The 19,548-nt window shown below is 37.8% G+C and overlaps 1 protein-coding gene across 2 annotated transcripts in view; it reads left to right on the top strand.

The window, feature by feature from the left end:
* The window catches only part of gak (cyclin G associated kinase), a 27,946-nt gene continuing 8,398 nt past the window's right edge, over nucleotides 1-19,548 (top strand). For both annotated transcript variants that reach the window (XM_085295123.1, XM_085295122.1), the window contains exons 1-18: nucleotides 1-350; nucleotides 4,642-4,703; nucleotides 5,538-5,597; nucleotides 6,005-6,119; nucleotides 6,541-6,683; nucleotides 6,897-7,022; nucleotides 10,030-10,119; nucleotides 10,286-10,421; nucleotides 10,874-10,986; nucleotides 12,746-12,824; nucleotides 14,783-14,900; nucleotides 17,797-17,846; nucleotides 17,986-18,134; nucleotides 18,366-18,488; nucleotides 18,598-18,731; nucleotides 18,837-19,031; nucleotides 19,143-19,260; nucleotides 19,351-19,430. In XM_085295123.1, coding sequence (XP_085151249.1) covers nucleotides 209-350; nucleotides 4,642-4,703; nucleotides 5,538-5,597; nucleotides 6,005-6,119; nucleotides 6,541-6,683; nucleotides 6,897-7,022; nucleotides 10,030-10,119; nucleotides 10,286-10,421; nucleotides 10,874-10,986; nucleotides 12,746-12,824; nucleotides 14,783-14,900; nucleotides 17,797-17,846; nucleotides 17,986-18,134; nucleotides 18,366-18,488; nucleotides 18,598-18,731; nucleotides 18,837-19,031; nucleotides 19,143-19,260; nucleotides 19,351-19,430 — 2,033 coding nt within the window. In that variant the 5' untranslated portion in view covers nucleotides 1-208. The remainder of the gene's footprint in view (nucleotides 351-4,641; nucleotides 4,704-5,537; nucleotides 5,598-6,004; nucleotides 6,120-6,540; nucleotides 6,684-6,896; nucleotides 7,023-10,029; nucleotides 10,120-10,285; nucleotides 10,422-10,873; nucleotides 10,987-12,745; nucleotides 12,825-14,782; nucleotides 14,901-17,796; nucleotides 17,847-17,985; nucleotides 18,135-18,365; nucleotides 18,489-18,597; nucleotides 18,732-18,836; nucleotides 19,032-19,142; nucleotides 19,261-19,350; nucleotides 19,431-19,548) is intronic.

Genomic DNA, 19,548 nt, shown 5'->3' with positions numbered 1-19,548 from the left:
ACGACGTCATCACCCTTCACGGAAGTCGGTGCGGTGATGATGGTGTCCCCGTTTATGTAGCAGCAGGAAGAGGATGTTTGCTTCCATTGAAAGAATAATATCACCTGCTTATACATCTTTGTAACGTAGTGAACTGCTGTAGAGTCTTTCTGCGGACCCGGTGAAGATTTAGACAGCTCACTCCCTCTCCCGGAGGCGGCCCGAAAACATGTCTCTATTCCAGTCGGCACTAGATTTCTTAGCCGGGCCCGGCTCCTCCGGAGCGGCCAGTCGGGACCAAAATGATTTCGTCGGACAAGTCGTTGAACTCGGTGACATGAAGCTGAGAATCAGGAGGGTGATCGCGGAAGGTGAGATACGTGCGCATCACAACAATAAATTTTGGTCACGTCTTCAGCGGCTAGTTAATGCTAGTTAGCTGAATTTGCTAACATGTTAGCATTTGTGAAATACCTCTAGTGGAGTAAGTGATAATATAGTTAGCAAGTGCAGGACAGTGAGCCACCGAGCAAACGCCAGGTGATAATTTGGTTTGGACTGTATCTAACAAGCGCTAAATCAATTTCCAGAATTAGGTACTTCAAGGAGACGGAATAGACATTTCAAAGTTAAACTTGACGTGTCTGCTTTGTGTTACCGCTTTACACCTCACTGAATGCTGTGTGTGTGCAGGCAGAGCTGCGCTTTACGTGTCCACCTTTACCGTCTGTCTTTCTTGGAAACACGGCACTTTTTGCTTCATGAGAAAGACTTGATAAAAGTGTGAGTCAGGCCTGCCGGGCCCGAAGATATGAGTGATGACGGTGTTGTTGATTACCAAACCAATTGATTATCTGTAACAGGGCAGGCTGGAAACTCTTTACAAGTTTCAGTCGAAACAGAGCACTTGAAAAATTCTGCTGGATTGTTTCTTCTGACGTCAACAAGAGCGGCATTCCTGTGCCAGCACTGGTGCCTGCTTATTGAATTTTTTTTGTTAAGTATAAAAATATCGTCCCACGTTTGTGGTTAGGGCTGCAGTAGAAACAAGTGAATATCACAGATGCCATAAGGAGAAACCTACTGGTAGGTTTGTGACAGCAAGGAAGGGTCTTGCTGCCTGGATTACTGCTTTTTGAGCGTGTAATAAATATATCAGAGTAGACCAATTATGTACCAATTTGGACTGATAGTTTAGCATTACAAAGCACTTAATTTGGTAATTGTCAACAGTTTAGTGTGATCTGATTAGTCGATTAGTTTGGTTTTTTATTTCACAAACTAAATAGAAATTGTCTTCCGAGGCAAAAAGGAAAACGCTGATCTGGTGTTCCTGATTTTTAGAGGTATCACTGATTATTTGTTTTTGCTGTGTCTGGAAGTGGTATATTCTGCTTCTTGAGAGCAGGTGAGAAGAGAACATGGCATACCCTGTCAGGTTACACAACATGATCTACTCCAACATTTCACACAAACAATCAAATAATATATTTAGATCCATGATTACTGATGTGATCTCCACCTGGTGTCTTGCAGAAAAGTGCTTAAAATTTTGGCTGATTATAGCTTCAATCTCCCAACTGTATAACTATAACCTCCAGTTGGAAAGCCAGCATATCATTTCTTCCATAGCAATTTCCCAGACATCCAAAAACCCTTAAATCTACATAGGGCATCTTTTTATTTATATTGAATACACTTTTATATTCTTAAAAGTGTCTTGGAACACATCTCTATATATCTGTTTTAAAAACCTACTCTTTGACCTACTCTAGTAGAGTGGTCATGGTATATTATTTTATTTTGTATGATGCCCCCTGAAAGCTGCTATAAATTTAGAAACTGTGGAAAGCAGTTCACTCTGAGGGTTAAGGGTGGGCTTCAAATAAACATGCTCCACTTTTCCTTTAATTATCTTTTTCTTTTTTTGTCTTGCCTCCTGTATGGTGTGCACCAGCAAACATGACTATGTTGCCAAATAAGATGGCATTTACTATTGTCTACGGCTGATTTCTACGTGTTTTGTCACATCGATTTAAAGTTGACTGAATATGCAAAGCTAGTGTGATAAAAGACTTTAGTTAAGTCGTAGTTTGTCTTGTTTTTTAATAGAGAACATGCAAAATTCACACAACCAGGAGTCCTCTGGCTGTGAGGCATCATTGCTAACCACTGTACTACTGTTCTTCAGATATACTATCAACTTTCTCTCTTTATTAGTATAATTAGTATTGTGATTTCACTTCCTGGTCCACAATAGTTCGATTCAAACAGGTTAAAGGAAACGCACAAGACCTTCCAAATGAAAGCAAATGGAGTGGAGATCATTTTACACTAAAGCGCTGCCTGTTTCAAACTCCCGTCATGCAATTTCAAAGGTGTCTTTGTTAGGACCTTTTGCTGAGACAAAAACAATGGATTGCTGTAACCAGATGGTTCTGTTTTTTTGTTTTTGTCTACTACACCAGTTATAGTCCTACAATTGTATAACCCAGGCACACATATTGTTTCAGAGTGAGATTGAATAAATTAGTGTTTGATAAAGAAGGATTTAAGGTATTTTTAAATACCTTTCTGTATTTTTTTCTTAGACTCGTTTGGAAATTGGAGCAGAGAAAATTACCTTCTGTTTTACAAAATTGTGTAAGACATTTAATCTCCGCAGGGAGGTTATCAAAATGAGTTGCATAACACAACATAACCTGTAAGGAACAACACGCTTTGTTGCGGTATTTTGTGTGAGTTGAGAGTTGAAGCACAGGCAAATAAATAAATAAATGTAGGCAGGCACGAGGTCCCTGGTGAGAGTCCCAGAAAAAGAGGTTTTATGAGAACTGGGGAAGTGACCACCATACGCGCATGGACCTATGCAAAGCAACCTGTTAAAGATTAGAAGGCTGGTAGTTGATTTACTCATGTCTGTGGTAATCTTGGCATTTCCTTGTTTGGCTGAGGCTTGGTAAGTAGAAGTATTTGAGACACACACACCCAGACTGAAGTTTCTCCTTTACTAGTCACAGTGACTCGGGGAAAAGAAAATCAAAATAATGCAAAAATCGCCCCCCCCCAAAAAAAAACATTGTTCCACAAGTGCATCTGCTGTTTAGACAGTTAGCTTTTATTAATCCCAGATTGATAATGTTATGTCAGTTTAAGTGACTGGCTTTAAGCAGCACAGAAGTTTTTTGTAAAATATATTATGATGAGAATGGTGTTGTTCCCTATGACAGTAGTGTCTACAGAGCGGTATACTACGAAGGAAGTTCAACACCGTCAGGCTTTCTTAGCATTAGCTGGCTCAACAAAACCTTAAGCCATAGCTGGAGATAACGGGTCTCACAACAGTGGTTATCAACTTTCTCTTTTAAGCATGCTTTCCATTTCAGGCTCTGTGTGTGCTCACATAAAAAGGAGTGTTTTCATAGGTCACAACTCCTCCACACAGGCAGAGATCCTATCAGATAAAATGATAATCTAAAAAGAACAGCAATAGGCGAACAGTAAATTGATAGGATAAGATAAAATAAGATAAACCTTTATTAAGTCCCACACATGGGAAACTTTAAATTGCAACACTCTTGAAAATAAGACAAAGTATTGCTACTGAAAATCATTAATCTGGTGACTTTGCCGATTGATTCTAACATGAAAGGTGCTCTTTAGAGCTCTGATAGTTTAAATTCGATACTTTTAAACATTAAATTAGGTTATTTGACAAAATCAATTTGTCAGCACATCAGATTAAAATACATTTTCTTGATTGAATACGTATTCTTGGTGTGTTCTCTGTTTTATAATTGCTGCAATTCTAGCAGTGTAAAAGAGAGTTAGCAACAGATTAGAATCAAGGATAACAAGGTTTAAACATTTCCTGCATCACCAAATGAATACATGTTCCAGTGAGAATGCAGGTGTCCAGTTTGCATTGCTTTAACTTTACAGCTGGGCTTCATTTGTGATCTTACTAAGTTGCAGCTTAACAAGCTGCAGAAATGACACATATTCCCATAGGAGAAAATCTATATTACAGTTAAAACTTGCTGTAAATAAAAGAATAAGTAAAAACTTTAGACCAAAACTCTGAATGTAACCTGTGCCACTTTTTGTAACACAGAAAACTCATAGCTGTTAATGTTTTATTAATTGTAATTTATAAAACAGCCCTCTACTGTGTATATATGGAGAGCGATTATTATAGAAAAATGGATTTGACGACATTATAAGCAGTCAAGGTTTTAGCTGCATCTTCAATGAACAGGATACCCAGTAGGGCTTACAGTCAGTCAGTATTGCATGAAATCAAGTGGTGCATGTTGTAATGGTTCCATTCCCAAGTTAAAAAGGAAAACAAGCACTTGAACACAGCATTAATACAAAAACTAATAATGAATTTAAATATTAAACATGTTTTCCCACGTGGTTTATTAATTAATTATTAAGTGATTTTGTCATTTTAATTTCAGAATAATTTAAACATAGACGTTTGATAATAATCCAGGACATCAACTAGACAGTGTTAGAATATATCCTGGTCAGTATCACAAAACTCTTTCAGTATCCTGAACATTTGAGAATCGTCAACCCAACACTAAATCATAAAAAACTGTAAATTAAATCCTCATCTTCTTCTTTTTTTTTTTTTTTTTTTTTTTTCTTTTTAAGGTGGATTTGCTTTTGTATATGAAGCCCAGGACATGAGCAGTGGTAAAGACTACGCCCTCAAGGTAAGATGAGGTGTACTGACCCATACCCTCATTGTTAAAAATGTTCCACTGTTACGTTTTGGCTGTGTTGCTCATCACTGAGCATGTATTTGTTAATGTGCATGTCATTGTGTGCACTGTATTACCCAATGCATCAAATCAGGCACATTAGCTCTCCTTACATTGATTTTTACATTCTTCAGCACCTGCTTTTAATATGCAAAACAGACAAAGTACTGCAGGTTATTAGTACATGCACTTGTCAGCTTGTGTAATGCATTATTGTCTGCATTACACTGCTGAATCAAAACATGCCATTGGACGCGTCCCTTAACAGAAAGATTTTCCCTTTTTATCTATACAGCTGTACTAATGAGACAGTAACTTAAAAAAATGTGGGCTTAGCAATGTGGACGGCCGCTTACCAGGTAGTTTGTTGTTCATATGCAATATGCAATTATTGCAAGTCATTTTGTGCAGAATGATGAAGCTCCAAACAATTATGTTTGCACCGTTTCCTACTTACTCAATTCTGTTCATGCTGTATCATATATATATATATATATATATATATATATATATATATATATATATATATATATATATATATATTAGCTTCTCATTTAAGTATAAAAACCTCAAATGCTGAACAATTAAATTGTCCTTTGAGTGTATTTATCAGATAACCACATAAATTATCTTTAAAGTAATTGTAATTTTACTATTATTAATATTTATTTTGTTTGAAGCTAATGCTTTATAGGCCGTCTATTGCAGTATGCTAGTTCAGTCCTGTTAGGCATGTATTATGTTGATCACAGAACAAAGCAATGGTCTGTATGCATTTTTTTCCAGAGACTGCTGTCTAATGAAGAAGAGAAGAACAAAGAAATCATACAAGAAGTCTGCTTCATGGTATCCTTTAATTATTAATGAGTAAAGCACAAAAGTGTTTCTGTAAAAAGTTGGTTTTTTTTTTTTTTTTACTTCACACCTAATGTTAATATATAGCTGACACTAAACACCCATAGATCATCTGCCATATCTCTCTATTCAGGATTTCCTTCGTCATCACATCTCTCTTAAAATGCATCTGGTTAATTTTTTTCAGCTTTTGAGTAGTTTGCTTTTTGGACACCTGCTGTAATCTAAAACTGCGGATAGCTTAAACAAAGTAGGCTGACATGCGACAGGTGAAAACCAGCAGCTTCTGCCACTAGAAACTGGTTATGATTGTGATTTATGAAATGGCAAATTTAAGGCGAGGCTTGTCACAGCAGCAGTGTTTATTCTGTATGTTCCTTCACCTGCTGGCTCTATAGAAAAAGCTGTCCGGTCATCCAAATACGGTTCAGTTCTGCTCTGCAGCCTCCATCAGTAAAGAGGAGTCAGACACCGGGCAGGCTGAGTTTCTGATCCTCACTGAGCTGTGTAAAGGTAAAAACACACACTGCTACACACAGAAAGGCACTTTTCCCAGTTTTGTTTCTTTAGTGCTGAATCAGTTCTTACTCATTCATGAAATGCACATGCAGTAATTCAGGGGTGCTGGAACTGTTTCTGAGTAACTCCCACTGAAAGGCATTCATGATGAAAGTTTCCTGTCTGTAGCCTTCGTTTCCTGCTCTGCTTCCTTTTTGTGTAGTTACAGCAGACAAGGTTTTTTTCATTCAGCAGTTTTTCAGCTTTCTGAGCAAATACCTTACTGCTTACCACAATAAGTATGTTAACAGAAATAAATCACTTGTAGGATGTGTACATAGCACTTTTTCTTTAATTTTGTAATTTTATTACTAAATACAAGACTTTTATCTACAGTTTCACATTCTTTTGTGTTTTTGTACCTCTTTCACCTCAGGTCAGCTGGTGGACTTTATTAAGAGGGTAGAGCAGAAGGCTCCTCTATCATGTGACACTGTGCTAAAAATCTTCTATCAGGCGTGCCGCGCTGTTCAGCATATGCACAAACAGAAGCCTCCCGTGATACACAGAGACCTTAAGGTTTGTCCGCCTCTGGTATTTAAAGGATGACTGATGTGTCAGAGAGGAGAATAAAGAAAAATGCACAATATACAGTGCAGTTATTTAGTTGGTGCTTTTACTTATGACCACGTTTTCATCATATCATGTGCTGCTGCCCTTGTTCTGTCTCAGAAGTCTTACTTATGGCAATTAAATGAAATGCTAACTCACTGCTTGGTTGATGTGTTGCAGATTGAGAACCTCTTGATTAGTAACCAGGGCACCATCAAGCTGTGTGACTTTGGCAGCGCCACCACAGTGTCACATTATCCAGACTACAGCTGGTCCGCACAGAAGAGGTCAATGGTGGAGGATGAGGTACCTAAGCATGCAGACAGTTCTTGGTGATCTTAACAGTGACCTGCTTATACACAGTGTCGGGAAGGTTACTTTTAAAATGTATTCCACTACAGATTACAGAATACATGCCCCAAAATGTATTCTGTAACGTATTCCGTTACGTTACCCAATGACAGTAACGTATTCTAAATACTTTGGATTACTTAATATATTATCATGCTTTTTACAACTACGTGAATGTACTATTGCTGTGTGATTTATTACTATTACCGAAGGTCCGCGGCTCCGAACCGCAGTAAAGGGACCTCTGACTAATACGGCAGGTTCCATGTCGGGCTTGTAGCCGAAAAATAGCTTTACTTTGTTGTGTGGGTCAACTTTGCTTGCGAGAGACAGAGAGAGGCGTTGAAAGACTGCTCCAGCGGAACTTATTGTTTTCGGAGGAAAACACGAACACAGTGTACAGTCGAGTCTTAATAGGTGCAGTGGTTATTATTATATTTACATGCTTCCAGCTCCCGTTTTTGCTCGGTGACAGCTCGTACTTTTCCACTATCCTTTTTTTTTCCCTCCTCTTGCTCACAGACACATAATGTGTATGGCGGTCCATTCTCCCTGTAGCACGGACTACACTGCCCATGAGGCTACGTTCTTTAGAGCTATGCCCGTAGCATTCTGCCTATTAGCTTAGCACAACAACAACAACAACAAAAAGGCACTCTCTCACCCAGGAGGCACATAGTCGCAGAGAGAGAGCCTCGTCCTGTAACCATGGCAACCGTAACGCTGCCGCCTGGAACAACAGAACGTAGCTGTCAAACAAACCCAAACAATCCTGACCCACCACCGCAGTGTAATCCATTTATTTCAACAAAGTAACTGTATTCTAAATACCACCTTTTTAAACTGTAACTGTAACGGAATACAGTTACTCATATTTTGTGTTTTAAATACGTAACGGCGATACATGTATTCCGTTACTCCCCAATACTGCTTATACAGTACATGCGCTGTTAAGCTGTATTGGGTATTATATGAGATGATATTTTCTGAGTTTCATTAATATTGAAGTCTTATCTAAGATTTTGAACATATAGATGGATTAATATATGAATTCTAAAGTTATTTGATTTAAGTCACTTATTATAAAGCAGATTTAAAACAACAGGAGGAGGAGTCACCTCTCATTTCCTGAAATTTTGTTTCCATGGTGCCAGACTTTCTTTTAATTTTTTTAAGTGATCTTTAGCAATAGTTCTCTACAATAGTTTTCCAGGCTTTCTGAAGGTCTGTCTTTGGGCATTGGCTCCTTTCAATCGGAAATATATTTTTAAGCCACTTAACACTGATCTACAAGTCATTCATGCTTAAAAAAATTACTTAAATATAACATAACTGACAACTTAGCAAAGAATCAACTTAGGCAATTTGTTACCAGCAGCCTGTCTCAATAGCACATCATTTGTTCTCATTTCTTTAGTTGACAAAAAAAAGTAAGAAAAAACCAAAAAGCTATCTTCAGGAGATGAACAGTATCTCAAAGTTGTGTCCTTGAGAAATAAGAAAAGCCCTTGCACAGAACCTGAGAGATGCATCTGTCTCCTCAGTTGATCTCTCTACTGTTCGGTCTCAGTGGAAGGGTGTCTGTCAAGAAGCCATTCTTAAGAAAACCAGGAGAAAATGGCAAATTAAACAAGAGCTAGATTGAAAATCAGTTATGGAATGAAAAGGCCAGAAGAAAGGTACAGCAATGAGTGTCTACAGTCGTGTGTAAAACAGTGCAGACTGTAGGGGTCTTTTATAAATTGATGGAATTATGAAGGAATAAAAGTATGGTCAGATTTAGATTCACCATGTAATACCATCTGAAAAAAACATGCACTATAACTGGAACACTATCAGTCATAGCTTGGCCTCCCCAGAGCCCGAACCTTAACATTATTGAGGCAGTGTGGGATCTTTTTGACAGAGAACAGAACAAAAGGCAGCAAACATCTAAAGAACTTTGGTTTTCCAGGTTTCATGAAGGAGATTCCAATCTTGAAGATTTCCTAATGAAATTGCAAGAAAACTTGATAGCATAAATAAAGGTGGTCATAATGGGAAATGCACGTTTCAATAAATTGCTATTCAAACGTGCATTTCCCATTTTCTTAGCAATGCAAAGAAATGAGGGAAGCTCAAAATATTTGCACAGTACTGTAAATAAGGAAAGGAATCAAAAGTATCCATAAAGTTTAAAATTAAAAAAAAACATGACAGACAAAGAAAAATGCTATTAAAGATCCTCAGAGTGAACTAAAAGCAAGAGATAAGCAGCGAATGAAAACGGTAAATAGTAATTTCATCACTGATCACAAGATTGTGTTGATACCCTTGAATATGTGATTAGAGATTAAAGGTTGAAATCTGCTTCACAGGTAGACATTTTATATGGTTTTAATTTTTTAAAGAAAACATAAAAGGAAAACCGCAGCCACTTTGATTTCATTTTGTTTCCTTTAGTTGCTTTGTAAAAAGTAGGATGATTAATTGAGAAGACAAAAATACACGTACAAAGACAGAGTGGGTCAGTGGCAGTATTGATATGGTGTTGAGCATAAACCAGAAACCTTTAATTGGATTAATAGCCAGAGGTCCAGGAAGCCCTAAACAATCATGTAAATTATATTTGTACCATAACCACACAGCTGCCCACTTACACACTGGAGCTTTGCCACAGATGAATTTCGAATGCAGAACACCAGAGGTCTTGGCTTGTAAATCTAATAGACTTCTTGTTTACCAGGCACATGTTGCACATAATAGAATAGAATAGAATAGCCCTTTATTGTCGTTGTACATCTACAACGAAATTATGGAGATGTGAGTAATGTACTCATCTTGTGCACTTCTTGTACAGCGCACATGGCTTTTTCAGTTCTGTCTAATCGGGAGAAAGAATTTTACAAAGATTTACAAACATATGACTTAAGCTTGATATTTGCTTTCATGTCAATTCATTTTAAAAAATGTTTTTCTGTAGATAACAAGGAACACCACTCCTGCGTACCGAACGCCAGAGATGATCGATCTCTACTCCAACTTTCCCATCAATGAGAAGCAAGACATCTGGGTCAGTCATTTTCAGACATTAGTGTACCTCCATTTATAATTTAGACACAACTGACTTTCTCTTCTTCTGCCTTTGTTTTGATTGTCTTTTGATGCATGTTTTTGTGTTTTTGCTGTAAACAAAGGAGTTTGATTATTGTACTGATCATGTGTCGTCTCACATGCAGGCTCTGGGATGCATCCTCTACCTGTTGTGTTTTAAGCAGCATCCATTTGAGGATGGAGCCAAGCTACAAATTGTCAACGGAAAGTACTCCATGCCTCAGAACGACATGAAATACACTGTGTATCACGACCTCATACGTATGTACTGCCCGTCAGGCACCAGTCCATTTATTAATCGATACCAGCTAAATGCCTACAAGATAAATCTGATGCCTTAAGCCACATTATACCTTTACCAGACTGCCAGATGTTTAGCACAATAGCATTCATGTAGAAATGTCATGCAATTCAATGCAGTACAAAAATGCATTAGTGATTTAAAAACTTTTAACAATGTTAGTTTGGTTAAACAGTATACAGTTTAAAGTAAAAGTCGGATTCTTTTTCTTTGTTCACCTTAATTTCTGTGTATGTGATTGATGACCAATCGGTTATTAATTAATTTTAATCAGCTTTCTGCCATTTTTATTAATATTTTTACAATTGTGTTGTCCACAAACATCAGTTATGCTATCATAAATTTTTATTTGTATCTTTTTTATAATCATACTAACTTCAACCCACATTCTACCCATTCTCCTCCTCTTCAGGTTCCATGTTGAAGGTGAACCCAGAGGAGCGTCTGTCTATTACAGAGTTGGTCAACCAGCTCCAGGAGATAGCAGCAGCACGCAACGTCAACCCCAAGTCCCCCATTACTGAGGTAAATGCGTGTTCTAAAAGTACCCTCGTCATTGATGTAAGATGTGATAATACGGAAAAAAACACTGCACATTTACAGTAGTTATGGTAAGGCTTGCATGTCTAATCCTTTAATACGTGTAAAGTAGCTCTTGAATCTTCATCTTGAGTTCATCAGACGAGTTGGTAACAGTTAAAACGTTTCTGCTCCAGGTATCGGTTTTGAATTGTTGACAGCTTTCACAAGTATTTTAGAGTAAACAACATGATTGGTTAAGGGCACTGAGTCTCATCCTCAGTGTGTGCCAGCCTGTGAAGAGGCTATTGACAGGCCAACCACACGGCTTCTTCCTCTGTGTGTGTTTGTGTAAATGTGCACATGTACACACACAACTTGAACACTCTCAAATTGCTGATGCGGTTACATTTGCTAAGCCTCACATACACCACACACAGACGCACAAACACACAAGCACAAAGGAGTCTGTATTCTCTTTCCCAGCGGCCTCTCTTGCCAGCTGGTAAGGTCTTAATGGGCCAAAAAAGAGGGAGAGAGACACACAGAGGTGAAGACTGAGAGAACTGAAATTTAAAGCAAACATGAAGTGATACCAACAGTTCAGTGGTAACACTGTGTTTTCATTGGCATGGTCGGTGTTGCTTTTTGTCACCTGCACCACAGTAGCTAATTGAGCACAATCAGATTTAAGATTTAATCAGGGTTTTGGAATAGAAATCGTTTTACGCTGCATGATGGCTGACCATATTCAACCTATCAGCCCCAACTCATTACGATTCTTACCGCAAATCCTTAAAAATCCAGGTACTTATCACTAAATCCTCGGTCATTGTTGTGATTGACATAAAGCTGCTTTCAGTTTCAACATTTGCCAGGTTTACACTGATTTCATTGCATTTTCCTTGTTTTGTGCTGAGTTGGTCAGTGTCAGTATCCTGAACTAAATTTATATTAAAGTACCGTTTAATCATTAGGAAATTAGCAAATCAAGGCAGATAGACTTTTTTTTACATTTCTACAAATTTCTCTCTAAACTGAATCCTGATAAGGCTGGTAAGTGTGTGCAGAGTGAAGGCAGATTTGGCGATTGCTGATCTGATTAGGGTTAAGAAGGGGTTTCCCTGCTGGATGTAAGGAGATTATAATCCTCGGACTTCTACTCCTCCTCTTCCTCCTCTCCCTGCTGCAGTTCAGCACAGACATATGGAGAGGCTGAGAGGAGGGAAAGGAGAAAACTTGTGAGGGAAGTGAGACACTGAGAGGGAAATAAACAAGACAGTTACGCAGAGGCTATTTGGCTGTTGAACACAAACCCCAGATCGACAGCGATCATCTGGCACAGCCTGTTTTTAATTTGTTGTAATTTATCGACTTTTTGGAGTTACAGATTTGTATTTTATTGTTGTTTTTTTTTTTCATTCAGGGACCTGACGTGTGCTTAACACATTTTTTTTCCTCCTCCTTTGTTTAAGGCGCTCTGACTGTTCATTTTCTATCAAGTTCCATTTTTATTTTATATATTTAAAAATTGTATATTTTTGGATTTTTTTTTTTTTTCTTTTTTTGGATATTTTCGATGATGTTTTTCTTTCCCGGGGTGGTTTAGCCATTGTGGGTATTTTTTTTTTAAACACAGACAGTCCAGGTCACAGAACATCTTTCTTTCATCATAACTTTTTAAAATATTGTTGACCTGCTCGTTGCAATGTTAAGTACGTATTACTGTTGGCGTCCAGTGTATGATGGATATGAATGTCTGCAGCTGCTGGAGCAGAACGGAGGTTTTGGCAACAATGGAGCACAGCCATCAATGCAGATCCACAACAGCCATAACAATGCAGGTAAATTGTTTTTTACATTTATTTTCTTGTTGTTGTTGTTGTATGACAGGGTTTTGGGTCAGTGTTTGTTAGTTTGTGTTTTTATTTTGTTTAGTGTTAACACCTGAAACAAATAAAGTATAGGAGACTAATACTGAAGTTCTTGAAAACACTATTATCGATATTTTTATATTATTGATATTTCATTCTTTCCTAAATGGAAATGTCACAACATCTTTATTTGCACATTTCATATTCATGATCTGTATAACCAGCTGTGCAGTGCATTTTAGTAGAGTTGCATTATGTTTCGAGAAACTGCCTACTGCTCATTTACTTAAAGTTGAGTTCTGTACCACATAATGCAAATCAGTAATGACCTACATACGTCAACATCTAGGCAATCCTCTAAACTACCTGTTGCTGATTTTAAAACAAACACAGATTGAGCACCTGCGGGGTTTCTATAAGTCCTTTTTTTAAAAATTTGTTTAAAAAACAACTCTGGCTGGTTTGTTTTTCGGATAGACGTTCACAGGCAAGCCAGTTTATTGGTTTCTGTTTAAAATCCCTGCACAAACAGCCCTAGCACAAATGTACTCAGGTCTCAGGCCTGATTGTAGAAGGCTGAGAGAAAGAGAGAGCACCTGTCAGTCGCTGTTTGGTAGAACACCAGTCAAATGTCTATTGGTGAGAAAATGCGTGACTCCTTTTGTTGAAAAATGCCCCTGTGGGCAGGTACCATTAGAAACTGCTAAATCCACATCTTTCCTATAAAGTTTATCATTGAGCTGTGATTGAACATGACATTTAATTTCTCAACCGTATCCCTGAAAGTCACGCAATAAACACGGTAAGCTGGTATGTTAGTCACCATCCAGCTGTTGACACATTTCATACACATGCCAGGTCTTGCATATACAAAGTCCTGTGAGATCAGTAAAGGGTTCCTCTTTGTCTGAACAAGGGCCCAGTATGATGTACTGTCAGGAAACCAGCTATTTTTAATGGTAGAACAAATCCTCTTACTTGTTACAATATCTGTTCAGGTTCCTGGCATAATGAGTCAGACAGTCACTATAAATGTTTCTCAACAATATTTTTTTCAATCTGTAACACACTAATTTTGATGTATCATTAGCCTTAACCTGCTAAGAGCCTCTTGTGTAGTATAATTAGCAATGTTTATATCACGGCTGATAGTGGTGTGCTCAGATTTCAAGTTGTTTTTTTGTTTTTTTGTATGTGAATCTGTTGCAAAAGATAATTTGATTCAAATGCACCTTAGGAAAAAAATAAACATTACATATAGAGACCATGCATTAGTATGCAACAGTGTGACTGTCCCACCATACAATAACGTCTCATTTAAATGAAGTAAATCATGAAGGATATAAAAATAACTAATTTATGTGTTGTTTTTTTTGGAAGAAGATTTAGATTATTTATAGCATAAGCTCTAAGTGCTCGTTGGGAAAATTATATTTGTGTCTGTCTGTTTATCTCAGTGAGCATAATAGGCTTATTTTTCACATAAATATCCACACAGACTTGTACGCACACAGACACACACACAGACCTGCAAGCTGTCTCCTGTCCACTCACTAAGAGGATTTCTGCACTGCCTGTCAACCATCTGTCGAAAGGCAGAATATGTTTGCTCTTTCCTGTGAGGAGTGGCTCCAACTGCCTGTTGTTGCACCTCGGCATCAGGCAGCTGCATTGCAGCTAAAATAAACTGATTTTATCTGAAATATTAATTGGTAAAACGCTTCCTTTTGAGCCCTTTTGATGAAGCCCAGAATGTAATTAAGTATTTATATGTGCATGATCATTTGTCACAAGTGTCATTCCTCTTGCAGCTAATAGGTGCTGGGTGTGCTTTCACCAGCCAAACCGATTGTAAGTGCTTAATCTCAGGCATCGCTCTAAAGTCATTATATTTACCATATTCTTCTTTTCCTCACCATTTCTTATAGGTGTATATGACCCCGATCAGTCTGGCAGTGGCCTGTTTGATATCTTAAAGGGAGGAACAGAACGCTTTTTGACAAACATAAAGGATACTTCCTCCAAGGTCATCCAGTCAGTAGCTAGGTAAGAAGCCTCTCGTTATCGGGAGTATTATTGCTACATTTATTTATTTTGCACTTTTGTCATATGTCTTTCAGTTAATCTTCATCATTATGTATGTATTTTTTATTTTGGGAGTTAACATACATTTCAGTTAAACTTTTCACATTTGACATTGGTTATTATAACTTAAAATAGTTCCACTACGGTATTTACTTTGGCACTGACAAATTTGAATTTCCCGTAATGAAAGGATGCACTTTTGGTCCTATAACAAATTTTTAATTCAGACATCCAGCAAATGGCAACCATTTTTAAGCAATACTGTTTCTCAGTCATGTCATCATCTGTTATCATGTTTCATCATAGTTGCAAAGGCCTAATGTGAAAGCAGTTGTCTGCGTATGTCTCATTCTCACTCATACCCTGATCCCAGATTTACCTTTAAAAGGAACATTTTGTTGTCTGCTGGTCAAAAATGTGGTTCTACACTCAGATTTCATGTGTAAGGTCCCAGGAAATGACACACAGTTCATCTGTCCTCCCTTTATTGACCATTGCTATACAAGCAAGTCACTGGATTTTCTGGGCTGCTACACTTGGCTGCACTGGCCAGTGAAAATGGTAATGATTGCTGAAGGTATAGAAAGATTAAACAGCAAAGTGTTCCTTTCATAGTCCCATTATCCGCATCTTTAAAGATTTGCCGTCTCATTTGGTTTTGCCATTGACTTTTTTTGATGATTTTGTTTTGTTTTTTTGTTTTGTTTTTGTTTGTTTTTTCTTCCTCTGTCTCAAACCCTCATGGTCCCACTATGTGTCCATCTCCTAGCAACCCAAGGTAAATATGGGTCAGCGGAATGCGTCAGTCCATGCGTTACTCTGTGTTCTGTAGTGTGTGCTTGATTTAGTAGGAAAGAAATGTTGCACATCTTCTGTTGCTCAGTGCCCACCATCCTAGCTTTCTGATCCTAACATCACACATTCAGTAATTCAACTGAGTGAATGCAGAGCATGATGTGAATGGACAAATTCCCATATATATTGGTGAAATAACTGGAAAATTATATCAGCGAATGACACAGTAGGGCAGACTCACTGTCCGTGAGTTTTCCAGGAAACTATTTTCTGCAAATGTAAACTCATTTTATGAGAACTTTGTTTAAAGATAACTAGAATTGGTAGCATAGCAGTGATGGCCTTCGATTAAAAGGGTAAAGTACTCATTAACTTCAATTAAATGGCCCTTAATATAGCAATCATATTTCTTGCTATAAAGTTTAAAAAATATGCATTTTTCTTTTCTGTCTGAGGGAAACAACAACAACCTTTTGATTTTTGCTTGTTATTTTTGTCAAATCAAGTGTGATAGCTCATTTAGTTCAATTGATTTCTTACTTTTAGATAACTTTTATCTTATAACTCCACTAACATATCCATAAAAAAATTCACATGTTAAAAATAATTTAATTTTTACATATCTGTATAAAACTGATGTCATGGACTTAACATTAAGCAGTAATTAAACAAACAATATAGAGCTTAAATGACTTGTTAAGCCTGAGCCTTCGTCTCTGATTCTTCAAACCATGTGACAACACTTAACTATGGACTTGCTGAGTAACTATGTCTGGAACTGAAGATAATGAATCCATACAAAAGTAGGCCAAAAGAAGCATCCAGCTTGAAATATTCCATTTACTGAAATGTAATGAAGAAATGACAGTTACAAGGAAGGTAAAGAAAACCATCCAATACAACTGCATATTTGCTGGAGAACAAATGCAAAGTCACATGACTGCAGGAAGCTGTCGTTTTGACACTGGAGTTTTGGTGTAGCTTGACTCAGCTGTGCTTTTATGATCTACATGGAGAATCCCATGATATCCAGTATTACTTTTAATTTAACTTCAGCTCAAAAATCAAAAAGGCTATTTAATTTACATTTGACTGTTTTCATCTGTTTCACCTTTTTATTACATTTCTCTTTTCAAACCCGTTTTATCTGCTATCTGAATCATCACATTTAATTAAGTTGTCATTCAGTTGCATGTTTTGCTATTGCTTTTGTTTTTTGGCTGTCTTTTTCCTTTTAGGGTTTACCTTAACTCAGAATGTCCATATTGTTTTAATTAAAGTAGCTTCGGCATGGGTTGCAAATGTATAATTGCAATCGCAACTTTATATGTAGGCTGTGGTATACAAGTATGAGTGACTGTTTGACTGAATGTTGGAAGTTTTATTATGGTTCCACTACTTACCTAATATCATTTTCACTTATATGTCTTAATTTGCATCATCTATTTATCCTAATACTGATTAATACAGATGAATTTAATCATCATAGATGGGCTAAGCAAAGAAACTGAGCTATGGTTTGTTTGTCTGTCCTAAACTGTGCAGTAGAAATCAGGCTGTGTTCTTTTACCTGTTGTCATTGTTCCAGTATGATTGCATGTGCAGTAAGATCCAATGAAACCTAACTACATAAGTTTTTACTGCCAGTATTACTTAATACTCACTATTTGTAGTAATGAAAGTTGCCGTAATGAATGCTGACAACAAGCATCTGCCAAATGCTTGTGCTATAATAAAGACTCAGCGGAAGGATAAACTGGGGACTGTCTTAATCGATTTTGCATAATTATTGAGGCAATATTCATCAGAACTGTTTAAAACTTTGTACTGAATGGCTGCTCTGGCAGAGATTAATATTTTCAGTTAATAATATTTCAACATCTGAGATTCAAAACCAGAGTTGAAAAGTTTTTGTCCAGCTTGCATCCGTTGGATTTTTTTTTCCAGTCTCCCAGACATTAATCACCAGTTTAATTTCCTCTATTTTCTTAAATGTATCATTTATGCTTCTAACTTTGTTTACATACTGCTTTTATAACGGCACTTGTCATTTCTGTTACAGCTATGCCAAAGGGGACCTGGATATTTCTTACATCACCTCCAGAATTGCAGGTAGGTAAAGTGCCCGAACACTTTAGCATTCAGTGACTATTATTTGATTGTCAAGTAATTTAATATTACAGAACAAGCATAGCATCACTGGTTACCCGATTCATACATGCCTGTAATGAACGTGTGTGTGCGCGTGCAGTCATGTCTTTCCCAGCAGAAGGGGTGGAGTCTGCGATAAAGAACAACATTGAGGATGTCCGTCTGTTCCTCGATTCACGTCATGCTGGCCACTACGCTGTGTACAACCTCTCCAAACGATCATACAGGCCTTCTCGATTCCACAACAGGGTATGCACTTTGTGATACAAGGTTGTGTTGGTGTGGGAAATAACTTAAACCAAGGCTAAATTATAGCTTTGTGTTATACTTTGTTTACTCTCAATGATCACAGGTATAGTAGTGTTTCTCTGTGCTTTTGTCATGCATAAGCTTATTATTGCCACAACAGTAGCTATTGTTGAAGCATGTGTCCTTGTTACGTCACTATTTCAGTAATTTGCATTATTTGTGCGCGCGCAGGTTTCAGAGTGTAATTGGCAGCTGCGTCGTGCCCCTAACCTCCGCAGTCTCTACAGCGTATGTAAGAACATGCATCTATGGCTCAAACAGGACCAGAGGAACATCTGTGTGGTACACTGTCTGGTAAGTAAGTCAGTCCTTTGAGCCTGCGCTTGTAGAGAGGAGTACATGGTGTCAAATTGAATGGAGTGTCACCTGTCATAAATTTAATGTGTACCCTTTCTGTGTGCAGGATGGCAGAGCAGCATCAGCAGTGGCAGTTTGCTCCTTCCTGTGTTTTTGCCGCCTTTTCACCACTGCTGAGGCAGCAGTCTACATGTTCTCAATGAAACGCTGTCCACCAGGCATAGCACCTTCACACAAGAGGTATTGAAAAATATTCAAGTTAAAATGTGTAGAAAAGAGGACTGGTGTGTGTTGGTCATCCTTAGTAGGTCATGTATCAAATACTACATGATCTCAATTTTGCAGGTATATAGAGTATATGTGTGACATGATGGCAGAGGAGCCCATCATCCCTCACAGCAAGCCTGTAGTTATTCGCTCCATCATCATGACACCAGTGCCACTGTTCAACAAGCAGCGTAATGGGTGCCGGCCATTCTGCGAAGTCTACGTTGGGGACGAGAGGGTGCTCACCACATCACAGGAGTATGACAGGATGCAGTAAGTTTGTTTTTTTTTTTGGTTTGTACAAGGATGGCCTGACAAGTTTCCCTTTATTTTAACAATCTAACATGTATATTACTCTTTTCCTCTCACAATCTCATGTTTCAGGGATTTTAAGATGGAAGATGGGAAAGCGGAGATTCCTCTCAATGTTACCGTTCAAGGAGACGTGCTGGTGGTGATCTATCATGCAAGATCTACGCTGGGAGGACGTCTGCAGGCAAAGGTATAAATACAGACACCCTTGCTTAAAGCCTCGAGGTGGCAATGAATATGAAGAAATGCACTTTTCAGAGCATTTGTAATTGTCTTTCAGATGGCGTCCATGAAAATGTTCCAGATCCAGTTCCACACAGGCTTTGTACCAAGAAATGCAACGACTGTCAAGTTTGCCAAGTACGTATGTTGTCTTGATCCATAACATACTGCTGCAGGTTATATTTTCTTATTATTTATTAACAGCTGAATGTGGTCTTCATTGTTAAACTTTTACAGCTGCACTGCTTGTAACAAG

Source organism: Mchenga conophoros, linkage group LG12, assembly GCF_057382185.1.
Source record: "Mchenga conophoros isolate Kocher_MC1m ecotype Shallow Benthic linkage group LG12, M_conophoros_male_GT1.1, whole genome shotgun sequence".
Taxonomy (NCBI): domain Eukaryota; kingdom Metazoa; phylum Chordata; class Actinopteri; order Cichliformes; family Cichlidae; genus Mchenga; species Mchenga conophoros.
Note: the sequence above shows the minus strand (reverse complement) of the source record. Positions and strands in the feature narration are given on the sequence as shown.